General features: G+C 38.3%; 1 protein-coding gene across 10 annotated transcripts in view; it reads left to right on the top strand.

The window, feature by feature from the left end:
• msi2b (musashi RNA-binding protein 2b) overlaps window positions 1–24,492 on the top strand; it is a 280,631-nt gene extending 256,139 nt beyond the window's left edge. Inside the window, exons 11-15 of one of the 10 annotated variants that reach the window (XM_017412627.3) lie at window positions 143–262; window positions 10,723–10,902; window positions 15,185–15,339; window positions 20,326–20,396; window positions 22,270–24,492. In XM_017412627.3, coding sequence (XP_017268116.1) covers window positions 143–262; window positions 10,723–10,902; window positions 15,185–15,339; window positions 20,326–20,367 — 497 coding nt within the window. In that variant the 3' untranslated portion in view covers window positions 20,368–20,396; window positions 22,270–24,492. The remainder of the gene's footprint in view (window positions 1–142; window positions 263–10,722; window positions 10,903–15,184; window positions 15,340–20,325; window positions 20,397–22,269) is intronic. The other 9 variants (XM_017412630.3, XM_017412626.3, XM_037978967.1 and 6 more) reach the window with 9 other exon arrangements.
• Window positions 24,493–24,831: the final 339 nt, after the last annotated feature.

Below are 24,831 nucleotides of genomic sequence, written 5' to 3'. Positions count from 1 at the left end.
GATTTCACCCTCAGCTCCGACAGCTATGGTTTTTATCCCACAGCTCAGGGCAGGTATCAACATTCTCCTGTAGCTTTGGGATGTGCTCATCCATGTGCAGAAAGTGATGTGTGTGTGTATGTGTGTGTATATGTGCTTGCAGGCTTCCCGGCGACAGCATATGGACCGGTGGCGGCAGCGGCGGTAGCAGCAGTGCGTGGCTCAGGTAGGGGGGCCCGTGGAAGAGGCGGCTACTTGGCGTACCCACAGAGCACAGGGCCAGGTAAACGCTCTGTCCATGTTCTGTGTGGCTGCTGCTCTCTTCAACTTCTCCTGCTCTGCTTCTCCCCATAGACGTAGCCTATTAAGGCTTAAATACAAATGGCAACATGTCTAGATTAGAGTGACATATAGTTTCAACATCTAGATAAAAATCCTTTTACAAGTTCTTTCTACTCAAAAACCTAATCTAAAATTTAAAAATACATAAAACATCATCCACAACAAAAACATTCTTACACATATTGTTCCCAAATAATTAAATGAGTTTATTAAACCTTTGACAAATTGTAACTCTAGTTTGAATTTTTAAAACTATAGAGATGGTTACTCAGACTTCAATTTTGTTTCTAGGATTCTTGTATAAAAAAACTGTTTAAATCAAAATTAAGCGGTATAAAACATCCCTTCTTAAAGCTTTTGAGGGTTCTTAAAATTAAAAACATAAGGTACTTGACTTGATATCTTTTAGTATGTAAAGTTTCTGTAAAAAATAGAGTACACTAAATATACATTTGTCAGAATAAATAGTATTTTGGCCAATTAAATTATTTGTCATTATCATTTGACCTGACATGCAATGTTAAACTAACAAAGTTTTGGTCAAGCATCAAGTTTCAGAATGTTTTGTTATATTAGTGGATTGTTTTATAAAGCAGTAACAGAAATATAATACTAGGGTCTGTCATAATTTCATTTTCTCTATTACTTCTTATTTACAAAATATTTTAGTCATAGCAACTCAAGCTTTGGATGTTTTTTAGCCTTTGTCATGTTGCTGGTACACAAATTTTTCTCATTGCTCTATAAGCAAACACAGCTGTAATTAAAGAACTTAGACTAAAATATAGACACCCCAGTAAAGCATGCTGACTTCACACATTATGTTCATGAAATACATCTGTGGTGAGATTTTCGCCAAAAACAGGATGCTAGTTCCTTTCTGTCGTAAACAGCATCGATCAGCTTGTCGGCTTCATTTAGACATCCAGCTTTTTTCCTCCCTCACAACTGTAGATCATTCAATAGCTGTCAATAATGACTTCCCTTGACTGAACACACAGCCTCCCATCTTTAGGGAAAAGTGTCCTTCCTAATCAGGCACACCATTAGAAGCCTGCTGAAGAAAATGGCTTTTAATTGTTACCCAGATCTTGTCTGGTTTGTGCAGCGGCTCACAGATAAAAAGTTAGCCAGCAACTGCTGTTTAATGCCACGTGAAGTGATGCGAGATGAACTCACTTGAACGCACATGCAGCGACAGTCAACACCGTTTACATGTACACACGTGCACAAATTCACACTCCTGTCCTCCTTTGAACTTAATTCAAATCAACAAAGGGAACGCTGGAAGCCAATCAGATGCTCTTTCTTTCACATCAGGCTGTTTGATTTCGCATTTTCAAAACAAACAATTTGCCCAACAATTGCAACGAAACATTACTTAGAAGCAGGAGTGTTGATTTGGGGTTAGCAGCAGCCAGGAACCCAGAGACGTGATGGCAGCCATTATGTACAGTTTAATTCTGACAGCTGCAAATGGAAAGTAGACAAGTAAATGATTATGAACAGAGGCTAAGAGGTGGGGCATTAAAGTGGGAAACAGTGGCATCATGAGCCTGCTTTAGAGTACTTAAACAGTCAAGAGGGAAAGTAAAGACAAAATTACTCAGAGAAATGGTCATGATATGTCAGAATGTGGCAGAATCTGTCTGAAAATCCAAAACATTTAATGAGTAACAGCAATAACGTGTGGAACATACATATGATTTGAATAATTCAGCTGCATTGTGTTGATTGTTAGCAATAATTAACTGTTATCAAGAGAAAATAACATCATCTTTGTATCCTGACATAGAAGTTCTAGTCTTTTTGGACTTTAGACCACAAATGGTTTAAATATTTATTTAGTGTTTGGGATCAGGCTAATAACAGACTGAATGGATTCATACGTTGAGTGCTCTCAACTCTACACAGACTCAAACCAAACAGAAGACAGAAGATTGTTTAGGCTTGACCTTCCTCGGTGCGTATCGTCTGGGGATGCTGCTGCATCTTTGTCCCATCTTACGGTTTAATTTGCAGCAGTCAGCCCAATGTCAGCTCAGGAATAGCAATTCTGCTGGTTTCATTTTTTGCTAAATTCTCTAATTTTTTTGGAGACAAGGGCTTTCTGTTGGTTAAAAAAGGCCTTTTATAAGTGTGGATTCTTTGTGCTTTGACTCCACCTACAGTTCCCAAAGAGCACCACAGGTTGTGTGTACTTTTGTCTACTTTGACCCTGTAAGGGGGGGAGGAGCAGCGGTTGTTTGCTGTCTTGTAATTAGCAAATCACGGTTCAGTTCAGTGAAGGAGACCTATAAGGATTACAAAATATATGCAACAAAAAATGCCAGCCAAACCTTTTTGTGTAGCTCTAGAGCCGTGGAACCTGTTTTCACATTGTCAGTGTTACTCACAGATTGCCGTGAGAACATGGAAGACATTTTCCATCACTAAGAGAGGGCACTTTCACTCTACTGTCAGGATTCAACAGACAAAAATAACAGCATGACTTCCCTCTTCGTGACAAACCTTTGCTGGAAATATACCCTAAACACTGTAGTAGAAAACTCACTAAAGATGTAGATCTTGCAGCATTTTTGCTAAGCTACTACTAGAACTAATTCCTTTTTCTACTTTGCTTCTTTCTCTGCCTGGACAGGCTTTGAAAGACGTTGTCAAATCTGGATACGTTTTTGTTTGCTGCTGTTGCAAAAGTACGACTTTAGTCTTGATTTAAAGAGGCATTTTTGCTGCCCTGATCTCCACCAGGTAGCATGTTGCACAAAAAGGACCCGTCCTGACGCATTTTCAGAGAGGGAGGGAGGTTTCAGAGACTGTAGCTTCAGGCGAGAAATAGATCAGAGAGATCTGGCTACAGCACAGAGTTTACCATAGCCTGGAGGTAAAGAGAAGCCAGCCCATGCTTGGCTTTATAAACTGCTGTTGCCGTTTTGAATCCGGATTTGAGCTTTGTTAGAGTCTCATTGGAGGACAGAAAGGGTCATCCCATAATATCTTGGATGGATTTTTGCATGGTAAGGCCAGAAAAGATCAAAAACTAATGTGGAGCTGACTAATGCAAGCAGCACATACTGAGCTGGATTTTTGATCAGTGCAGTCCAGCCTCTGCTGCTGATAAGGATAGACCTGCAGAAATGACCCACTATTGCTTTCTTACTCCTTGTGACAAGTAATTGAATGCATGAAGACTTAGCATTTATGTTCAACTAATTATACAGATTGATATTAATTTTGATTAGTTATATTTTTATGTTTTTTACAGTCTTATTTACGTTTCTGTGTGCTGTCAATAAAGACTCAGAACATGCAAGTGATTCACATGGTTCCAACAGCCCTTAAAAACTAGCCCACAGACAAATAGCTAACAGAATATTAGTGCAGCTGCCTGCTTCAAAATAAAGAGTTTGCACCATTTAATATTTTTTCATGTAGATGTTTTTTATATAAAAAATAAAAGGATAAATACCTAAATCAGCACATTGGTACATTTTATACAATACAGAGTGGAATTCAACATTAATAATGGGTTGAATTCAACCCTGTGTTTAAGTTTAAATATCACAATCACATTAAAGCCCCAAAATATCAGGATATTAACTTTAAGCCATATCCCCCAAGTCTAATTAACAGTAAAGTCTGTCTGTTTCTTCTGACCCCCTTGAACTTTCTGACAGGTTCAAAGGTCTTCATCAGAACCTACATTTACCTGCAGTCTACACAAAGCACATTCTGCTGCAATCAAAGGTCTAGTTTGCTGATCTTGACCTAGTTCTGGCTGTGGTCCATTATTTGGAAACATTTTAATAGAATGCAAGATGGTCTTTATGCCACTAAAAAGCCATTTCTTTCTTCAGATAGTTGTTGCACTTCTTTGTTCTTTTTTTTCTTTTACTCATCTCACTTTCTTTTCCACTTATTCCAAAAAAAAGAAACTTATGTTATGTTAGAGGTATTTTAAAGTTTCAAATAATACCACTTCCCTCCTAACATATTCTGGAATCTGTGCCCAAGAGAAGTGTAGGAGTGGCTGTGTGAGCAGAACTTAATCAGTCCAGCTCTTGGTGAGCTGGGGTCCATTTGTCCCAGATGCTAATCTGTAGAGCCCAGCTCTGAGGCCAGGAGCAATTTAAATGTATTTGGTGCAAAAAATACCATGAGCAGACATGCCAAGCCTGTACTGCCTGCTTGGTTTTTTGTCTTGGGCCATGGGAAATATTTGACACATCAGGGAGGGCAAAGCATCCCTTTGCACCTCCACCACAAAGTGGAGGCTCTCACAGCTGTGGGGAGCAGATGCTCGGAGGTTACAGGCACAGGCCTTCAGGGACATCACCGCTCTACCCTCCAGGGCCCACAGACAAAACGCACTCTCCAAAGGAGACTTAGCAAAGGCTCGCTGGAAGTAAGGTAGTTTTTCTATAGTCCTGGAAATCCAACCATGAAATAAAGCATGTGTTGGTTCTTATGATACAGTTAAGGAAAAGGAAAATTCACCCTCTTCTAAGATTTTGTGTGTCCGGGCTTAATAAAAACTATTTTGCCTTTACCAGGTTATAAAATTTTTAACAACAAATTAAAACGTGTTATTATTTATGAAACAAAAGAAAACAAAATGAAAAAGCTGCATGTGAAAAAAGTACACCACGTGGCTTACAGAATCACCTTCAGCGTCAATAACGTGAAGTAGTCGTTTTCTGACTAACTTTATCAGTCCCTCATATGGTTACGGAGAAATTTTGGCCCACTCGTCTTTACAAAGTTATTTCAGTTCATTAAGGTGTCTTGGTATTTGTTTCTGCACATCTCTCTTATGGCCCTGTCACAGCATTTCAATCAGGTTGAGGTCTTGATTTTGACTGGATCATAGCAGCACATCAATTCTTTTCTATTTCAGACGTTCATTTGAATAATGTTATAATTTGTTATAATTTCCTGATACGTAAAGCCTTAGAACTGAAAGAAGGTGGGCTCCCCCCCCCCCATGACTGTGTAATTACAAAAATGTTGACATTTTCAAAAATTTGGCATTTATTAAAATGCAGTATCAACATGACTGTCTGACATAATGCCTTCCTTAATTTCAGTCCTATTGTTACTGATATGTAAATGATCCTTACATGTAGCCGGTATCACACTCAGATTTCTCCAGACCACTTTAGCCTGACCTGATATGTTGGGAAAAAATTGTGCGCAGCCAAAAGGCCAGCGCTGTCAGTTCTCAACCTGCTCAGGATAAGATAATCTGTGTCGACTGTCGATAACTGAGTGCCCTTTCCCAGTCCCAGCTAGACCAGATCCCTCACAGGTTCAAATCTGCATTAAAATCATTTAGTGTGGCCGGTTTGTGCTTCCCCGCAGGAAATAAATTTGTGTTGATTTAGCACATTGTTTCACATTGTTTTATCGGGATTTCCCACCAATTGCTGAAGGTAAATATGAATCTGTTGGTGTTTTTTAGTTTGCTCTTCTCTGGAAGGAAGAGTAAGAAATGGCAAAAACAGGGATAAAATGTAAAGTAAAGAAAACAGAGGCTCGAGAATGGGTGAGTAAATCCAAGAAGAAATCATCTGTTAAAATTCATTAGCCAAGCCTCTCTGAACACAAAATGAAAAGACATTAAATATGTATTATTTATGAAATGTCTGTGCTCTCTGAAAAAGGGTGTCTAGTGCTGTTAATTACTCAGCCATTCATTCAGAAAAGATTATTTCAAATGGAAAGTGAAAGCAACGCCAGACGGCAAAAGAGCTGTTAGTTTCTTTCACGCTATTTTTAAATGACATTGGTGAAAATGGAAGAGCTAATTATGGTAGCTCTGAAATTCAAAGCTAATTTGAAGAGCCGCGTGTCAGGTTTATTGACATCTTCTGTAGAGCGATGTAGCTTGATGGCCACCGAGGAATCTCACTGCTGCCGCGAGGGAAAGGGGGAAGTGACTGCACGAACAATTCCATGTTTGCAGACATGAAAATAACTTTAGGTGATAGATTTTTGTTCTCCCCAGGCCCCAAATTTTGTTGACTGTGTAAATAACAGATAGGTTTATGTGTATTCCAAGATTCAAAGTCTATTTTTTCGTTGATGATCAGCATTCAGGGTGCAAAAGCTCCGGCTTTCCAGTCAGACTCAGAATAAAAGAATGTTCTCTTTAAAGGGCTTCTGGTTTTGATGGAAGGAAAACTTTAGTTAACGTTTCCATCATTGACCATGCCTTTAAAATGCATTTTTATTACTCTTGTTTGTCCAGCTGAAGAATGTACAATCACTATCATATATATTGCTGTATCCTCAAGTCCCAAAAGGTTCTGTATTATCTTAAGTGTTTTCCAAGTGGTGTGAAAAGAGAAGTACTACTTTCAAAGTTTGTGATTCCTCCTTAAAGGCAGTCACCTGGCAAAGTGGGAACAAGAGCAGGACATTTATCCACTTCCACAAAGCCACCCAGATGATGTCAGTAACAGATGACTGCTAGACACTCCCCTCTCCATCGCCTCGCAGCCAGCTTTGGTCACTGAGGGCAGGAGGGAAACGGGGTGGGTGCAGGGGAGATAATTATCAGTATAAATGAAGCCCTGCGAACGATTCGCACTGCTGGGTCCCCTGATCTAGTCTCCAAGGCAACCTCAACACGCTCATTTGTTTTGTAGATGAGTAATTACATCCAATTAGTGACCAGTGAGGGAAAAAAAAAAGAGTCCAAGAAAGGCCCATTGTTCCGGATAGATTGTGTGAATATTAATAGTGGGACGGTCTGAGGCGCAGTGATATGATCGGTGATACTAATGCAGCTGTGGGCATACTCTGCCCAGTCTCATGCTGCATAACTGATCAGATACCCACTGATGAAAATATATGGCTTTGAAAATGTGTGTGCCTGCATGTTTGTGTCGGAGTTGTTCTCCTTCTTTTTTTTTTTTTCTTCCTAACTCCCTGAATGTGGCTTACCTGAGCCTCCCACACGTGCAGACAATGGAACAGCACGCAAGCTGCCAGTTTCTCACTTTTTATTATTTGCTCAAATGTCATATAAAGTCAGGAAACATTTCCTGATGTGACATCTGTAAGAGAAATTTTCATTGTACAGTGTAGCGGTGCTGTACATTCCTTTAGCGTATGCCGCCACCCACCACCACCTGCCCGATATGTGGTAGCTGTCAGATATAAATGGTAAAAATGTGTAGGCTCGGTCTACATTGTGCTTTGGAGCTGGTCATTGCTTTGAAGGGTAGTTTGTAAGAACAGGATTTTAGCGGAAACATTATGGATTCAGTGATTTTCAAACCAGATGGTTTTTGATTATGTAATCTAGTCTGTTTTTAACGTAAGAAGTTTAGGTAACTTGAGTTGCACTTTGGTCCAGTCCACAGTTGTAATAGTATTTTTCATTATTTGTAAATATTATTGTATGATTTGTTGTACTCTGAAATTTCATTGGTTTTTTGCTTGCATCTTCAGCCAGTTTGCTTTCCATATATTTCATTTTTCTTTGTATTTTTCTCTTCATTTACTAAATATAGTTTTGCAGATCTTGTAGCGGATGTGTTCGCAATGTTTAAAATAATCTTTTTGAAAGGGAAAATCCCTTCTTCTCTTTGTTCAGTTTGACTTAGGTTGTTCACTTGTCATCTGCCAAACACAGTTTCTAAAATAGTAATTACGAGGTAGTACGGCATGCTCTCTGAAAGGATACAACAATAACTGGAGGACGAGAGAAAACCTTATAACTCAGGGGTGTTTTGAACCCTGCTCTCTGACTTTGACACAGTGCTGCCTGCAGTGGGACAAATAAAAGTTAAAGCTTTATAAGCTCTAAACTTAAACATTCTATCAAAACTGGCTCATAAAAAGTTCACGAACAGACCAACACAGTTCTTCTAAGAACAATTCCTGGGGTAAAGGTGTCCTGTCAAGAAACAACAAATGTTTGTGGAGCAGAGAACAGACGAGTCTGATTTATTATTGTTTATTTCCATCCTGTAATCCAGCATACCAACACCTGGGGTACTTTACTTTGTTAATGCCAAGATGAATGCATCCTAAAACAAAATATTACTGATTGTCGGAACTATGGGTTATATTTACAACTGTCTCAAACTCACCATTTCAACATTGGATCAAGTTCAAATGCTCCTTATTTTGAGAATGTTTCAAATACAGTGTGATTAAATTGCAAATCTCATGTTGAGAGCAAGTGCAAACAAGCAAAACAATACAGTAAAAAGACATTAAAAAGTAATAAAATGTGACAAGGATCTAAAATGAAAAGAAATTCAGGGTAGCTAACAACTAAGTTAAAATATTAGGATCATATTCAAAATAAATATTCAAATTTATTTTCTGTCACAAAGCTCAGATGTGCCTTCTTACAGTACAGCAAGTACATGACAAGAGTCTGCAGAATAATTCAAATGTCTACATAGACGATCTCAGGTCTTTTTTTTTTTTTATTTTATCCTTCAAGCCACTAAGAACCAGTAGATGTGGTGTAGCTGCTGAATGTTCCCAAATTTCATTTAGTTTTCTTCACTGTGACATAGTTTCCGAACAAAGCAAATGCCAAACTGGTGGTTTGAATGCAACTGTGGTTGAAGATGAAATGTGAGCAGGGCAGGATAAGGTCTGAATTAAAGTCAGTGACATGTTCCTGCAACCATGTTTCAGTGAAACTGCCTTTCATATATTCTTGCTGTGTCTCCAAGATCATCAGCTTTATTATCCGGTGGTTACAGATTCATCTGACAATCAAGGGAGGAAGAGTTTTCAACTTCTTCCTCCTTTGTCTTAAGGATAGTTCTGAATCTTCTTGTTGGCTAGAATTTAGGGCCTTAATTAATTTCTTGGGCCTTGGACACCTTGAGGCTCTTAGAGCGGAGTAAGTATAAATATATGAGGAATAAATAAGTTGAAGTGTGTTGAATTACAATTCAGTACTTAGTCAGGGTAAAAGTACTGCCTGTTTAGTTCCAATAGTCGTCATTTTATATCTGTGATAGATATAAATGGAATGACTTCCTTATGAATTCCCAATAACACGGCTTGTGCCATTGTCAAATGTTTCTTCCCCATTGTAATTATTCCATTGATCCAGATTTACTCATTAGCAAGGCCAATCAATTTTCAGTGACATTTGTCTAAGTGAAGTAAATGGAATGATTGCTTCTTGAGCTTTGTTCAATGTGTCAGGCATTATGTGACGTACGTGGGAAGCCTGCCCTATTTGGAGCCTATAATTTGATGAGTGGGCAGACAGCCCACAAGTGGTGAGATCAGAGTGCTAAAAAGCATTGGCGGGGAGAAACATGGCTGGTGCTTACATTCCATTTGGCAGAAGTGGACTGTCTCACTCTGAATGGGTATAGGTGAAGTGGTTTTGAATGGCTATTCGCTCCAGGACCTAAATAAAAAAATTTTAAAAACACGCGTGCACACAAACAAACAGCAGGGGAAACCCAGCATGGAAAAGCTGGTGTCACCAATCTCAGTCCCACAGAGTAGATTAACTCCGTTATCAAAGAGGTGTGAGGAAGGAGCAGTTTTTTTAATTGCACTCTTTATATGAGCAGCTTGTCTCAGATTAAGAGAACAAGCAATAAATGTCAGAACGACTTATTGTGGAAAGGCATTTTCTAAACTGTTGATAATCCACCATCTGTGTCAAAGAAAGAAGCATTCAAAGAGGCCAATTTGAGATGTGCTTAGAGTACTTAGAGCACTTCAGAATGCTTATCATCAATAAACAGGAATGTCTCTGGATCTCATTCACATAAAAACCTTATCAGTTTTTATTGGTCTGAAAGGAGGCTGAGGATTGATTATTGATTAGTGCAATGTGTTTTCCTTCTTTCAGGTACGTCACCAAGAATTGACCATTTGAAAATGGGAAATGTATTGACTTGTTTGTTTGTTTTTTAAATGATTCTTCAGTGTTATCTCTCTCTTTTATCACTGCTTTAGGACAGGCCAATTATGTGAAAGCCAAAATATCAAACTTCTGTGTGCGTGTGTTATGTGTTTTTAATGTTACTGGTCAAGTTGAATCGAATCAAGGGATAACAGCAGACATGAGGTTTTACTATGATTGCATCCTTTTTATGCAGAGGATTTATGTACCTTTTATTGTGGAGCTAATATACCCCACACAGATGAAAGTCTCAAACAGAGTCCATTTGCTGGGTGAGAGTGGGGGGGGGGTGTCTGGCCACATGACAGGATCTGCTGGGGAGGGAGGGCAGGGAGGGCCAATCAGAGCAGGCTAAACCAAAGGATGTAGTCTAAAAGGTGGTGTAACACCAGCGAGTTATGTTCAACAATCTGGACAGTGACTGTGACGATGACAAAAGTTCATTTCCACAATGATGGAGTCCCCTCCCCCTCCCCACCCTGTACTGTATCTCCCAGGCCTCCCCGATTATGGGTTTTACTCTGCGCCCAGTGACCAGAGGGGGGGGCCCTGCTCCTTTGCTGACTATGGCTCCCTGGGGCCCCAAGCGGCTCAGATGCTGCACAGTGAGCATGCCACCTCCGCCTGCAACTCCCCCCTCCAGCACCTACACAGCCCGGATCAATTTAAGAACCCAGGTTTGTATATGAGCATTTATCTCATCCACATTTTTTGTACTTTTCAGTTTGATTCATAACATTATTTCATGCAGTTGATCAAATTCTTTTTCGTTTGTTTTACAAACATCTTTTTTTCTTTAGAAAAGGAAAAAAAAAATCCCCTTTAAAAAAATGTTTAGATAAAAACATCTTGCTGACAAAATAGCATTGCATGTTTTTCTTCCTACTTTTAAAATTTAAATATTGTTTTCTTTTGGAGTTATTTTCCTGCCCCTGCTTGCACATAAGGGGCCAACACACAACAGAATGTAATCCTTCATTTGCATGTGAACACAATAATTACTGATGATGTCAGAGAGTACAACGGCCTCTCCAGCTGAGCTCAGGTTTATGTGAACTTTGAACAGCGAAGAAGAAAGTAAGAGTGGGAGTGATTGCTCAGGTTATTAGTGTTTGAAACAGGTAAAAATGCTCTGCAATAATAGACATCATTTTTACTTAATATAGCCTTAACTGTACCACTCATTTTATCTTTTGTGCTTTCTGTAATTTCTTCTTTTTATGTAATCATAGTTTTGAAAAGCAAAAAGGTGAAATTCAAGGAAAATGGATTGCTCATAAATAGCAACAAATACCACAAAGTTTTAATTTTTTTATTTGTATCTGAGAGCAAATGTTTGTGGTGAGAATAGGTAAATTATTTGAAATGAAATGAACATGGTGTCTCAAGCCAAGCCAGCTATCTTTGAGGCTCTCTTCACACTGGATATTGACCCTGCTATTCACTCTACAACCTACACGAGCTATAAGAACATGGTTAAATCGCAACAAATTAGCAAAACCCTCTTCAGTATGAAGGCAATCGTGCTCTTTTAGTACTCACCAAATAAGTTTTTCCTGCTATTTTTCACTCCCCTGAGACGCTCTCCTAATCCCTCACCACGCTCTATACACCAGCCCTTACACAACTTTTGCGGATCATATCAGGGTGCAATCATGCACTAAAAGAACACACTAAGTTAGCACGATTCTACCACTACAGGTGTCACATGCTCAAGGTTGTTTCCATAACTTTTTTTGCAGTTGTAGCCTAGGCATGAGGTCAGCGTGGCCAGGTCTGCTTCAGATTCTCCACAACCCAGCCACATCAGCACATGCAGGCCTCACAACACTGATACTGTCACCACACTCCCCCACACTCCTCCCAGGACCCCAATAAGATGCCACAATAATGACAAATCACCACACACTCTATCATGCGTAATTGAGATCCCACTGTGTTCTTAATACACCCTCACCAAGACCCTGTAAAGACCATTTGTGCTCTTGTTGGGGATTTTGTGTTTGTTGTTTTTACATCATAGCAGGGAATTTATCTGGTGTGAAGAAGCCCTTATAGTGTCACTTCCAAACACTGCCTCCATTTTTTAATATTGGTTGCAAAGAATTAGTTCAAAATGAGCTCTGGGTGGTTCACTAAGTAGAAATATGGGCCAGTTCTCACACTCTTGATTGAAGTGTTGGCACCCAACACAGAGACAAGCCTTAAACCAAGATAATGACTTAAATGTTTAGAAGAGTTTGTTGTAGGCATTCAGCTTTAGCATTAATGAGGGAGCAACATTGTTTACCACAGTGTTTTCTTCTGTTAGATCTGCTAAGTTGTGTTGTATTCATTATAAGACAGAGAGAAAACAATTTCCCTACATCCCTGCAAATACAAAATAATGTATTTGTCTCTGTGATTTATATGCTGCCATATGATTAGAGAGGGCCTTGTGTTGAAGTGTCTTCCGTTAGAAGTTGCTCTGCTGGACGCAGATGATGCACACTTTGTTCCTGGAATACTCTTGAGGTATTGCTTGCTTGATAAAGCACAGGCTTGTCTCGCCTGAGAGGACACGTTCAAATCCTGAGTGAGTCAGCAGAGCTTGATTGCATTGTAACATGATTTACGTGCGTGTTGTTTGTGCAATGGACTTTATATCTGCAGCCAACCTTGACTCTAATTACATCAAAATCAGAGACAATGATACCATTTATTTGAGCGTTTCAAGTAGATAAAAGCAAATAAAAATGATTTTCCAGAAGTATGATTGATTTTTTTTTCTTTTTGTACATTAAGAGAGCTGATCTGGATTTTAGCAGCTAAATATGCTGCACAGGTTGTCCTAGGACTGTGTCTTTCTTATTTAAAAATTGTATTTCTCATGCACAGTACTAGCATTGAGCTTTTTATTCATGCATAACTGCATAGGCAGTGATTGTTAAGCTCTTGCAAGCTGTAGCAGGTACTACTCATCATTTAGCATCAGCTCCACTAAAATTCAACAATCAGAGTGTTTTACTGTATTTAAGAAAACTTAAGTCCACTTGTTATACACTCATTATGTTTGTGAGTCACTGTCATTTTTAGTTGTTTCATTGGAAATTATGAACTCTTAAGTTGAAGATTAACAACGTGTTTCCATTGTTAGGGCCAAAGACAAGCTTTTCCTCGGTCACTGTCTGGCCTTTCAGCGTGGTGTATCCACACCACAACAACAAAAACCAAAATCATGATACAGTCCTAGTGAGGAAAACATGGATTTAATGCAGCCAATATCAGTATTGTAACAATTATTAATAATATCACAATCATATGTTTTTTTCTAATATCTGTGAACATATGAATTTGTGCTACAGAATAACATACCCCCATTTCACTTTGTTTTTTTTTTTTCTTTTCTTTTCTGGCTCCCAAAGTTAAACCCAGAACCAGTGCAGCTCCTACTTTTAAATTTAAAAAAAAAAATCTGTTTTACAAGGAGAAATGGGGGGTGCCTTGCTCCAATAAAAATCACTAGTTACAGATAATAAGAATTGCCATTTCAACTGAAAAAATCCTTAATTATATAATAAGCCATCCCTCTGGGGGCTGCACAGGCGAGATAAGAGCACTAGCTGCTTGCTGTTTAAAGTTCCTACAGTCAAACAGCACTGTCAACTCTTCGAGATGTGTGTTTAGTCAGATGGGTTCATTTTCCTCGAGCGCTATAAATGCATATCTAAAGGGTGTTTTGAGGTGGCTTTAACTGGAGTTAACCTGTCTAATAGAGCTCTGATAGATGGAGGAGTGACATATTAAACAACCCCGGTTTACCGTGTGTTTTTTTTTTTTTTAAACAAAAACGCACTGGATGCACTGCAGTCACACTGTGTTGTTTTTAATGTTTTATACAAAGACCTCCTCTCAGGCATCGCAGGGTTCACTAGCTCATATATACACAAGATTGAGCGTTTTCTGTGCTCGGAAGATTTTTCTTTTTAACGCAGCTTTTTTTCCTCAGTCTGCGTGTGAATAAGGGTGAGACGAAGGGTTATGTGAAGCTGACAGCAAAGGAGATTGCTGTTAAGAGATCACCACGTTTTTCTTCCTCCCTGCCTGTGTTTTTTTCCTTGTATTGCCAGTATTATTGGCCTTTAGTGGGCATATGGATTTTCAAAAGGCATTTTATTAGTCTGAGTTGCTCTTACTCACAGGGCAAAGGTGGTAAGTCATGTACAGTATTTCTTTTTTATCTCCCACTGAGTTCGGACCTACAAACGAACTCGATTCAGGCTTTTATGTTGCCAGTTTATGCCTCCTTCTCTTGCCTGACAAACTGCTTTTGCTTTTTACTGGAAGGTACTTCAGCAGACTGTAAGAACGGACAATATTTAGATTGTTCTTGCTTCTGTTTTTCAATCAAAAGTCATACTGGAAAGTACAAGTAGCAAATAGTACTTCAAATGTTTGGGTTTAAAATGCCTCGGAGAAATTCAAAATCTTCAGTAACATAGTCTTGAGTAACTCTTCTTATTCAGTAGCAAATGTTGTTTTGGAAGTACTCCCTCACATTATGCATGACAACTCTGCAACCTACTAGTTTATTGGCATGGTGGAAGAACGTAAAGCGATGTGCCTGTTTTGTTTTGTGCATGAATACACAAAGTGAATGTTACTCTGCGCATAAGACACACAGCATGTAGACTCTATTTGGAATATCATACTGGATTCACTCTTAGTTGGAAATTGCAATAACCCTAAATCGTGCATCGTTTAAACTAAATTTTAATTGAAATTGGATTCGTATTCTCAGCTGCATTATCTGTAAACTGTTGTATCGGCTGTAAACAAGTCCCTTGAGATGAACATATGAATCCAGTAATGTGTTCTTTTGAATGAAACGTGCCCATTTGAATTGTAGTGAGTAAGAATGGTGCCGATCTCTGATAGGTGTTCCTAAGCTGCTTCGCATCTTGCTGTGTTTGTGTGCAGGCGCCAACCCTTCCAGGCCCGGAGGTTTTCCTGGCGCGAACAGTCCAGGGCCTGTGGCTGACCTGTATGGACCTAGCAACCAGGATTCAGCTGTGGGCAACTACATCAGCGCTGCTAGTCCTCAGCCTGGCTCTGGGTTCGGCCCCAGCATCACAGTGAGTCCTTAAATTCAGATGTTCTGTCCTGTTTGACTGCATCTTCAGCCTCCTCTGTGTCAGAATACAGCTACTAAGATTTGGCTCAAAGAAAATGCATTTCCAAAGAAGTTGGGATGATTTATATGATTATTTATACCAAATAAATAATCAATGATCTGCAATTTTTACTGATCAGTAAAAAGTACAAACAGCACAACAATCTGGAAGTGATTTTTTTTTTAAATAGAGTTTCAAAAACAAAGAAGAAGAAGGGAAACAAAAGACTTAATAAGTTAAATAACAAAAAACACAGTGAAACATTGAGTTGCTCAGGTTAGATTACCTCCTGTTTCGGAGCTCATTTAAGATGGACTGAAAAGAAATGGAACTCTAGATACACATTGGTTTGATTGGTCAAAATTAAACATTTGTTCTGGAAAGCTAAAGCAGAAGGACTAGCCAGCCTGTTATCAACACAGTCAAAATCTGTGTATGCACCAGTAAAGCTCCAAAACATCACAGATCTATATTGGCATTCAGATGTTTTCTTGACGGAGAAAGCTTGGACTTCATCACTTACTTCTGCGTGCATTACGGCTGCATAACTTAAATATCTTGGATGCTAAACTAATCTGGTTGTTGTGCATTTGACACAATATGAACAAAAATAAATAAATAAAAGAGTAGAGCTGTTGGGTAGCTGAAATTTTATGTCAGGCAAAAATGGGAAAAACATCTAAATTTCCAACGCTAGGAGTAATTGGTTACCTACGTCCCTAAACGCTCACACAGAGACCATTACCGGGTGCACAGAAGTACTAATAGGGTCTTTCTGACACTCCGTTTGCACAAAGCAGATTTCATGCAGCTGCACGGGCTTTTTCCAAGCATCATCAGGAGGATAGTTTGAGCACTGATAAATCTGTGATGTGCTCAGCTGTCCATGTGCTTGTCTGCAGCAAATTCTAATCAGGTGGTGTTAAAAGAAGAGCTGATGCGGCACTTTAGTTTGGATTTAGTTTCAGACCTGTTGATGGCATCAGGTTCTAATATATATATATATGTTTCATTTTATATGTACATGTAATAGGGTTTAAATGACTTGCATTGCAATCTGTGTTACTTCATGAATTCTAAGTTGCCCCCTTTTTTACTTTGAAACACAAATTATACATTAGATTAAATACTGTCTTAGTCCTGAAAATGATCAGTGTCAAATGTTAGTATTTACTCCTTTAGCTGTTGCACCGATCATTTTATTTTCAGACTCTGCTGCACCGCCTCAGAACAAATTTCTTTTAACTTTAGAAACCCATCTGTCCAAGAGCTCCAGTTCATCATCAGAGCAGCACTTTTACTCCCAGAGCCCTTCTTCATGTGTAGTCAAACAGCCATTTGCTTTCTTTTTTCTTGCTGATCAATTAGCTGTCAAACCCAGGTCTTAGATTGATCTTCTTAAAACCTGAAGAGGCATCTTAACTGACAGCAACAAGTTCATCCAGTTTGTTAATGACCTTACAAAATTGGATGTAGTTGTTTAGCGTTTCCTCGAGAATTTAGGAGGACCTTCCTTCGCCTTAACTCAGTGCTGACATTAATGGCTTTGTTCATGTAGAGACAGAATAATTATTTGCTTTGCCTTCTAAAAACAACTTTACCAGAGATAAAGACTAACATTCTTGTGCCAATTCTGACTGGGTTTTAGTGTCATTGTTTAGGTAAATGGATACTAAGTGGAGTTATGTAGAAAGGTTATGAAGAATAATATCGAATTCTGATCCGGTTGATCAGCTAATGATGAGTCATACAAGGACAAAGACCAAAAAGGATGACTGCCATCTTAATCCAACTTCAGTCTCAAAACTCTCATTGCGATTTATGCAAACTGTAATGATAAATCTTTACACCAGTGTTTCCCAAAGTTTGTTGTCAGGACCTCAGTGTGGGTCATGAAACATTAAGGGCGGTCCTTAGATTATCTCCAGCTATCAAGTACCATTTTAAAATGATTGGTAGTGGTGTGTTCTTTTACCATAATTGTTCCAAAAATTAAAAACAGAAGTCACAAGATACTAAAAAGTGATACAGTGTATGTATAGGGCTATTTAGGTTGTATTTAGGTCCCTGTTTCATAGAGTTATAAGCAATATTCGTACAATTAAACTGGAAAAAAGGGGGTCACAAGCCTTTGTCACTCTGCTTTTATGGGTCGGTAGCTAGAATGTTTGGGAATTGCTGTTTTACACGACATATTTATTCGAGCTGAAATAATATGATGCTGGAAAGGCCCGAGGCTGCACCAGAAGTAGCTAGCTGCTGCTGCTGCTGCTGCTGCTGCTGTTTGCACTTCCAAATACCCAGAAAATTTTATGTAATAAATCATGTCATGTGAAACTGATAACAGAATAACAAAAACTCTTGTGACTGGACTTAGGGCTTGGCCCCGCTCAGATGAGCCTTTAGCTCCTCAATCTGGTCAGAACGAAACTCTTAAACTCAGACACTGACAGACATGAAACTGATGGCTATGGTGACTGAAAGGAAGCCACTTTTCACACAGGCGCTGCAGTCCTGAAATGTTTGGAAGATGCTCCAGAGAGGGGCGTATAAGCCGGCAACATTTACACTTTTTACAGACATTACATTGCGTGCACATGAGAGTTGCTGCTTCATGCTCTTTTTTCCGCTAACCTGTTTGAACCTTTCTACATTTGTGGGCACGTTCGAACCCAGACCGTATTGATATAAACACGAAAACAGCCGTCAAGGACCATCTTGTGTTATGAAGAAAACAGCCATTTCCAGTGCACTCGTTGCATCCTCTCCCCTCTGAGCTCCAGACAGCCGCTTCACTGTATCCACTCCTTCATATTTCAGATTGAGTGAGCTCATCTACAGCAGAAACTCTCCTGCTGTGAAGTGCATGTGTGAACACAAACTGCAGAGAAGGTCTGAACAACAGTCTGTGCCTCTCCTCCTGAACATTTTCAGTGTTCCTGAGCAAGAGGTACATTGTGTTTAGAGCCTTGTTTTACATGAAAGGACAATGGCACAAAGTTGACCAAAGAAGGCTGAGAGTCATCTGTTCGTTTACCTTTAACTTTACTAAATGATTAGGCAAGTATTTCATCACATGCGTTAACAACTTCCTATAGGAACGTATTTAGTTCTCATAGTCAGGTCTAGGACAATGTTTATGCTGCTTTGTATGTCTGAATCAAGTGTGAAAAAAATTAAAATATAAGCGTAACAAGTGCTTTCTGAAGGAAGGTAATTAATGAACGGCTTAACAGAGATGGAAGCCCATTAGTACCGCAAGCAAGTGCTGCGAGACAAGGTACTCTTTTCAAACACATCATTAACTTAAATTTCCTGCCAAACTAACCTTATTTATTTATTAATTTATTGTGCACAGCGTTGTGTTTTGGAATCACGAGTTGCATTATATTTATGCATAGCAAAAACAGAAGACTTATCTTTATATGAGCTAAGCAAGATGTTGGATATTCATGCAAAAAAACAGAGGAAAAACCACCCATTGTTGTGTTGTTTTGTTTTTCCTTTTTTTGTGCTTCCTAAGCAAAGCCTCGGCCATTAATTGTTTTAGCTCCACTGCCTGTGTGCCATAATCTGTTGGTCTCAGCGTAGAAAGCAAAATATTTGCCATGAAATACCACTCTGGCTTGTTTTCAAGACAAATTTACCAGCAAATAGTATTTAGATGGATGCTAGGCCATTTGTCTCTTTCATATTTCATTTGTTGCAGCAGTTTGTAACCGCCGAATTTGACAAAGTCAGATACATGAGGGGGGAAAACTAAAAAAAAATCAGTCTTAGAATGAATCAAATCTTCAGGCTTTTCACCATATAAAATTTAAAGATGGCTCATTTACGTAACAGATCAGTCAGAAATATGCTAAATTATAGCCGTGTAGTTCAAGCTGGGGTTTGTGATTTCATTACAGAATGTCAGCTTGTGTCTGTGATATTACCGCATATTAAATCAACCACTTCAGAACAGCAGAGTGAATCAAAAAGAGAGCAGTAAAGCAGAGAGGTGAAGCAGCCGCCGTCTGACTTCCTGCTCTCAGCCAGATGATCTCTCTATTCAGAACATTAAAATAGGAAATGATTCAGAACTAAAATATGTTTTATAATTCGTTCCTTTAACTGAGGATGCCGCTGAATTGAATGTGCATATAATCTTTATATCTCACAGCCTCATGGATGAGTTCAGATTCACTGATTTGTCCCTCTTGTCTCACGCGCCGCTGATTGTATTAACCTCTTTAGCCAGTATGAAAACAGCCACTGTGAAGAAGCAGTAATGATCCTTGCTTTTTTTTCTTTTTTTTTTATGCAAGACAATTAGAGTGCAATTAGTTGATTGAGGTGATAAAGACAAATAATCGCTGCTGAAAGTGCCTCTTTTTGTGTGTTTGAATCAGTGCGTTTCTGCAGACCTGCAGCAGGAAATAAACTGAGCTCCGATATGGAAAACCTTCAAAAAACACGCTGATCTTACTGAGGGGTGTTTATGATGCTGTTCTCTGCATGCTTTCAGATTAAATCAGTTGTTTACGTTAGCATGAATGGGGATTGTGTGTAATATTATCTCTTTCACGTGTTTTATTATTAGTATTATCAATATTATTCAGACTACACCTTCATCACCTGTTAAGGCAGAAACGATTGGAAGTTTTAAACACACAGATGAAACACAGTATGAGTCATTGACTTTATTGAGCACGTCTAAATCTTTTTAATATCTTTGCCATTAAAATTGTTGTAATTTTGCAATCTGTTTCTCCATCAGTAAAAGACGAGAAGAGCTGTTAAAATGTGGGAATAGTCTCCTGCTCTGCTGCTCAACATGATCCAACTGAATTCAAACCTTCACATTCATGCTAGCTGTCTTTAAAAAAAAAGAAAACAAAGTTGATATGATACTCACTTTTCTCTCTGAAATGCATACTGACAAACGCACTAACTGTACACTTTTAGGGCCCGTTGATTGCGACAGCTTTTACAAATGGATACCATTGAACAGGTGGCCGGTTGCCATCTCATCAGAGGTATTGCATTTTATTTCCTGTGCATTTCTCTAATATGTGTTCATCGCATTCCCTGTTGTTTATTCACCCCTGTCAAAATGTCAGAGCTGGAAGAGCGTGTGTGTGACGGAGTGTGCGCGCGTTGGCGTCTCACTGAATCGGACAAAAAGCAGAGAAAGTGATCATTATTGCCCAGAGTGTCACATAGTTGCGGTTAATGTGTGATTAACTCACGGAAACGTTAACACCAAAGTCACACACATACGACCAGCTCTTCGTTCTTCTTCTTTCTTTCTATTAAATGTGCTCATCCTGAAGTGTTCCCATGATTTTATTTGGATAAATCACATGTCTCAACCCTACTTTATGTCTTACACCAGTGTGTGATTTATCTACAAGCTGTCTAAGGAGCAGAACAGCCCTCACATCTGTAAAAAGAAAAAAATCTAAAATAATTAATGAACAAGTGGAGCAGTTGAGTTTAGTTTTTTGTGGTTTCAGCCTTATCACTAACATTGATCTGTGATGTATGTAGAGCTTCTTTTTGTTGTAAAGTGATAAGTTTTAGTTGAGCGTTCACTTCAGCCAAGTCTCCACTGTATATTTTATGGACATTATGGACGTGCTGTACCTAATAAGTGGTGTAGGAACAGTTTTTTTGTTACATGTAGACAAAAAAAGGCTAGAATATACAATAAACCACTACTAAGGCACATATTTGACTGACGTAAATAGAAATAGGTTTGCATAACTTCCACAAATTCAGTTTAGGTTTGGTAAATATGTATTCTTAGTGGTGGTATGTGAACACTTAAAAATAAACTTGTTGAATGTAAATTAAAAACAATTTAGCAATTTTCCACACAATTATATTGTTTTCTTATGAAATGATCAATTCTGTTGAACTGATTATATGTCGGGTCAACATCATCTTTTTGGATTAACTCAGCCTTTTTAACAACTATTTATTCTAAATTTAGCTGAACTGATTTTACATTGCTCATAAAAACACACCATATGTTGTTGTTTTTTTGTTTCACTAAAATGTTTAACTCGTATAGTGTGAAATCAAACAAATGTTTCAAAACAGTCTTAAAAGATTCTGCTGATCCAGCTATTATGTAGTAAGACCCTTTTTACACTGCCCCAGATATATATTTCACAGATTTTTTTTTTTTCTTTATTAATAACTAAATGAATCACCATCTTTCAAAGTGCAGAGAAAGAACATTATTGGCTAAAGACATTCCCAAAACAACTGAAATGGCTTTTATTGTCTCACTGTTTTAATTTTTGCCTCAGTTATTAACTTCTTCAGCACATGATCTAAGATTAGGGACGACGGGATCAGGATAAACTGAGACAAAAAAAAAAAAAACTGCTCTATTGTTCTGGTTTCTAGAGGGCAAATGTGCAAAATATGTCGCTACGTTGTTTCTCAGAGGCTTTGTATCTTGAGACCACACTGATACAACAAAAACAGAGATTTTTAAAATCATATTGGCTCTCAGATTGAAAGCACTGTTTTCTTGTGGACGAGTAGTGCAAACCTAGCAGAAAAATGTCCATTTTCCAAAATATCTGGGGTGTAGACTGGGACAAAGTTACTGTAATTATTGCTTTATCTAAAGAATAACGCCTTACAATTGTGTGGAATATTAAGTTTTTATTATCGTTCAACAAGCTGACTTTTTGAGTGTATCCACCAAAGCTGTATCAAGCAGTGATTCTGTTACAACAGCAGAAGCTTTTCACCTGCCACCATTTTCACATCTTACAAATTCATCAATGAAGGCCACAGCTGACAATGTTTTCTGGTCAGGATTTATGCAGACGGGTTGTAAAGTTTCTAATACTGTTGTTGTTTGTTCCTTTTCTTTTCTTCACTGCCCAGCAGAGTATATCTGGTGGCCCGGGACAGACAGGACGAAGTTTCTAATTGGCTTTGTGTGCAGGTGACGATAATCCAACTTCAAGCACTACAGCGTCACCGATGGCTAAACGAGAGGAAGAGGGAACCATACGAGGAAGAAAAGAAAACCGTTTGTCATCTCAGAAAAATAAACAACTGCTGTACTATATTTCAAACCTCCTTATAACTTTGCAGCCTGGTTTGGTTACGATGTTTCACGTCAAAGTTACGTCACGCACCGATTTCCTTCCTCTCTCAGCTTTTTTGTTCTGATTAGGTTTTAGAAAGGCATTTTAGTTTAACCTTGATTCTTTCTCCTTTTTTTTTTGTCTGTCATTTTTACCTTCTCGTAGTGTGTAAATGGATTTTTGTTCGAAGTACACGGCAGGTCACTGCCAAGAAAGTCTACAAGTCACGTCTTCTTCTTCGAATTGTGAGGAAAAAAGAAAAAACAGAAAAAAAGATTGGGATGTTTTCCATTCAGTCTTTCTGAGGAGAAAAAAAACAGAAAATAAAGAAGCTGAGTGCGGGAAGACTTGGAGGAAGAAAAAAAAAATTGAGGCAAATTTTAACGAAGGTATCTAAGTAATAAATTTTAGTAGCCGTTTTATTTCTTGTGATGTCTCATTGTAAACCATAATTACCTATTTTTGGGCAATACAAAGAGGACTCCAATATTTTTATGGTCCTTTTTTATAAGTGTTGTTTCTGTTGTTTAGAAATATAAATATATATAAATATATATATAAATATATATATATATGCTATAACAAATTTCATATAACGACATTGTGAATTCAAACTTGAGAAAAAGAAAATGTAGCTGTACATATTATTCCAGTCACTGCATATAACCAACTCGGTGAGAGAATAGCATATTTTTGTGATGGTGTGTCAAAAGAAACATGTTATAGTGTGTGAATAGAAGAAAAAAGCTGTAAACAATATTCTACTTTTGTTCTGTTTCGTTTGTTGGATTTTCTTTTGTTTGTTTGTTTGTTTTTTTTATTGTTTTTTTGCTGGAAGATGGTGTAACACAAACACACTTGCTCCTGTAAATACTGAAGCCGAATCATTTCACAAGTGTCATACCAGCAAATTTATGACCGGTGAGTTGAATCAACACAATTTTGAGAGACAACAACAGTGATCATTTAAAAAAAAAAAAAAAAACAGAAGAAGAAGAAGAAGAGAGAGACTGATTTGGATCTTTTTGCTAAGTGTTAAGCAATCATTTCAAAGAGAGAAAGAGAAAAAAGAAAAAAAAAAAACAGATTTAATCCAAAGCACACTGTACGTCGACGTGAAGCTCGAACTTGAAGCAGGCTTTTTGCAGTGCTCTGTGCATCCTGACACATTTTTATACTCTTGAGAGGAACTTGTTAGCTGTATGTTTGTTTTCATCCTGCTTGTTCCCGACTCGCTTCGCGGAACACGATAACCTGGGCTCCGTGCTCGAAGCCGTTTATAGACTCTGCTCGTCGTTCTTGGAATCGGTTCTTTTTCAAAAGAATTGGGGAAAGTAAACATTTTGATACCATACCTCAGCCTTCGTGAGTTCTGTCATGGAGTCATCGGCGGGTTTTAATTTATTCCGGTGGCAAAACAAAACACTGAAGGGGTGATAAGGCGAGTAATCGTTGCACTGTGAGTTGTAAAGTACAGGCCATCCTCCTATTTGCACATGTGTATGTTGGCTTTTTAAAAGAGAGAAGAAAAAAAAAACGGCCCTGTGCTTTGGGACAGCATGAAGGATTTTGGGGGTAGCGTTTTCTTGACTGGACAAACACTTCGATGGTTTGAGGTGACTGAACAGAAATAGGAACAGTTGTGTTACGGTGGATTTCTTTGTATATTAGACCCTTTACCCTCGTCGGAGGATATTTATACAGGGTCAGAAGATGACACTGAATTATTCACTATCTGCCGCTGCACCAGGTTTTACACAGAATGCGACTTATTGATGATGATGATAATAATAATAATAATAATAATAACAGCATCAGTGCCGCTGCAGACGTATTTGTTGTTTTCATTTTATCGCACTTCTCGTCTCATTTCTTTTGATTTCGAAACAACCAGGTAATAAATATGCTGGATTAAAAATATGGAGGTGTGATTAAGTAATAATTTAAAGAAAAAGAAAAAAAAAAGAAAAAAGAGAAGAAACCCTTGTAATGTTCAAATGTAAAAAAAAAAAAAAAAGAAGAAATACAAAAGTTAAAAAAAAGAAAGAAAACTGCTTCTTTGCTGATTTCAAGTTTAATCAGAGTTTTATTGATACTTTGTGGTTTATATATTAATAATTGTATTATACTATTAAAATGTACTGTGCATCCATTACGTTTTTCTCTTTCCACCCCCCACCCACCCCCGCACCCTCGGTAAAGACGCTCTCTTCTGTTGCTCATTCATGTACTTCATTAGTGTGTAAAGAACTCCCAGTTAACTTGTAAACAGAGTGCTGTCTTTGATACCAGTGTAGTGCTTTGTTGTTCTCCCTCGCTCTACCTCTCCTTTCTCTCATATTTACCCCCCCCCCCC

This window comes from Kryptolebias marmoratus, linkage group LG13 (genome assembly GCF_001649575.2).
Source record: "Kryptolebias marmoratus isolate JLee-2015 linkage group LG13, ASM164957v2, whole genome shotgun sequence".
Lineage (NCBI taxonomy): Eukaryota > Metazoa > Chordata > Actinopteri > Cyprinodontiformes > Rivulidae > Kryptolebias > Kryptolebias marmoratus.
The sequence above is the reverse complement of the archived record's forward strand: the minus strand, read 5'-3'. Positions and strand labels throughout refer to the sequence as shown.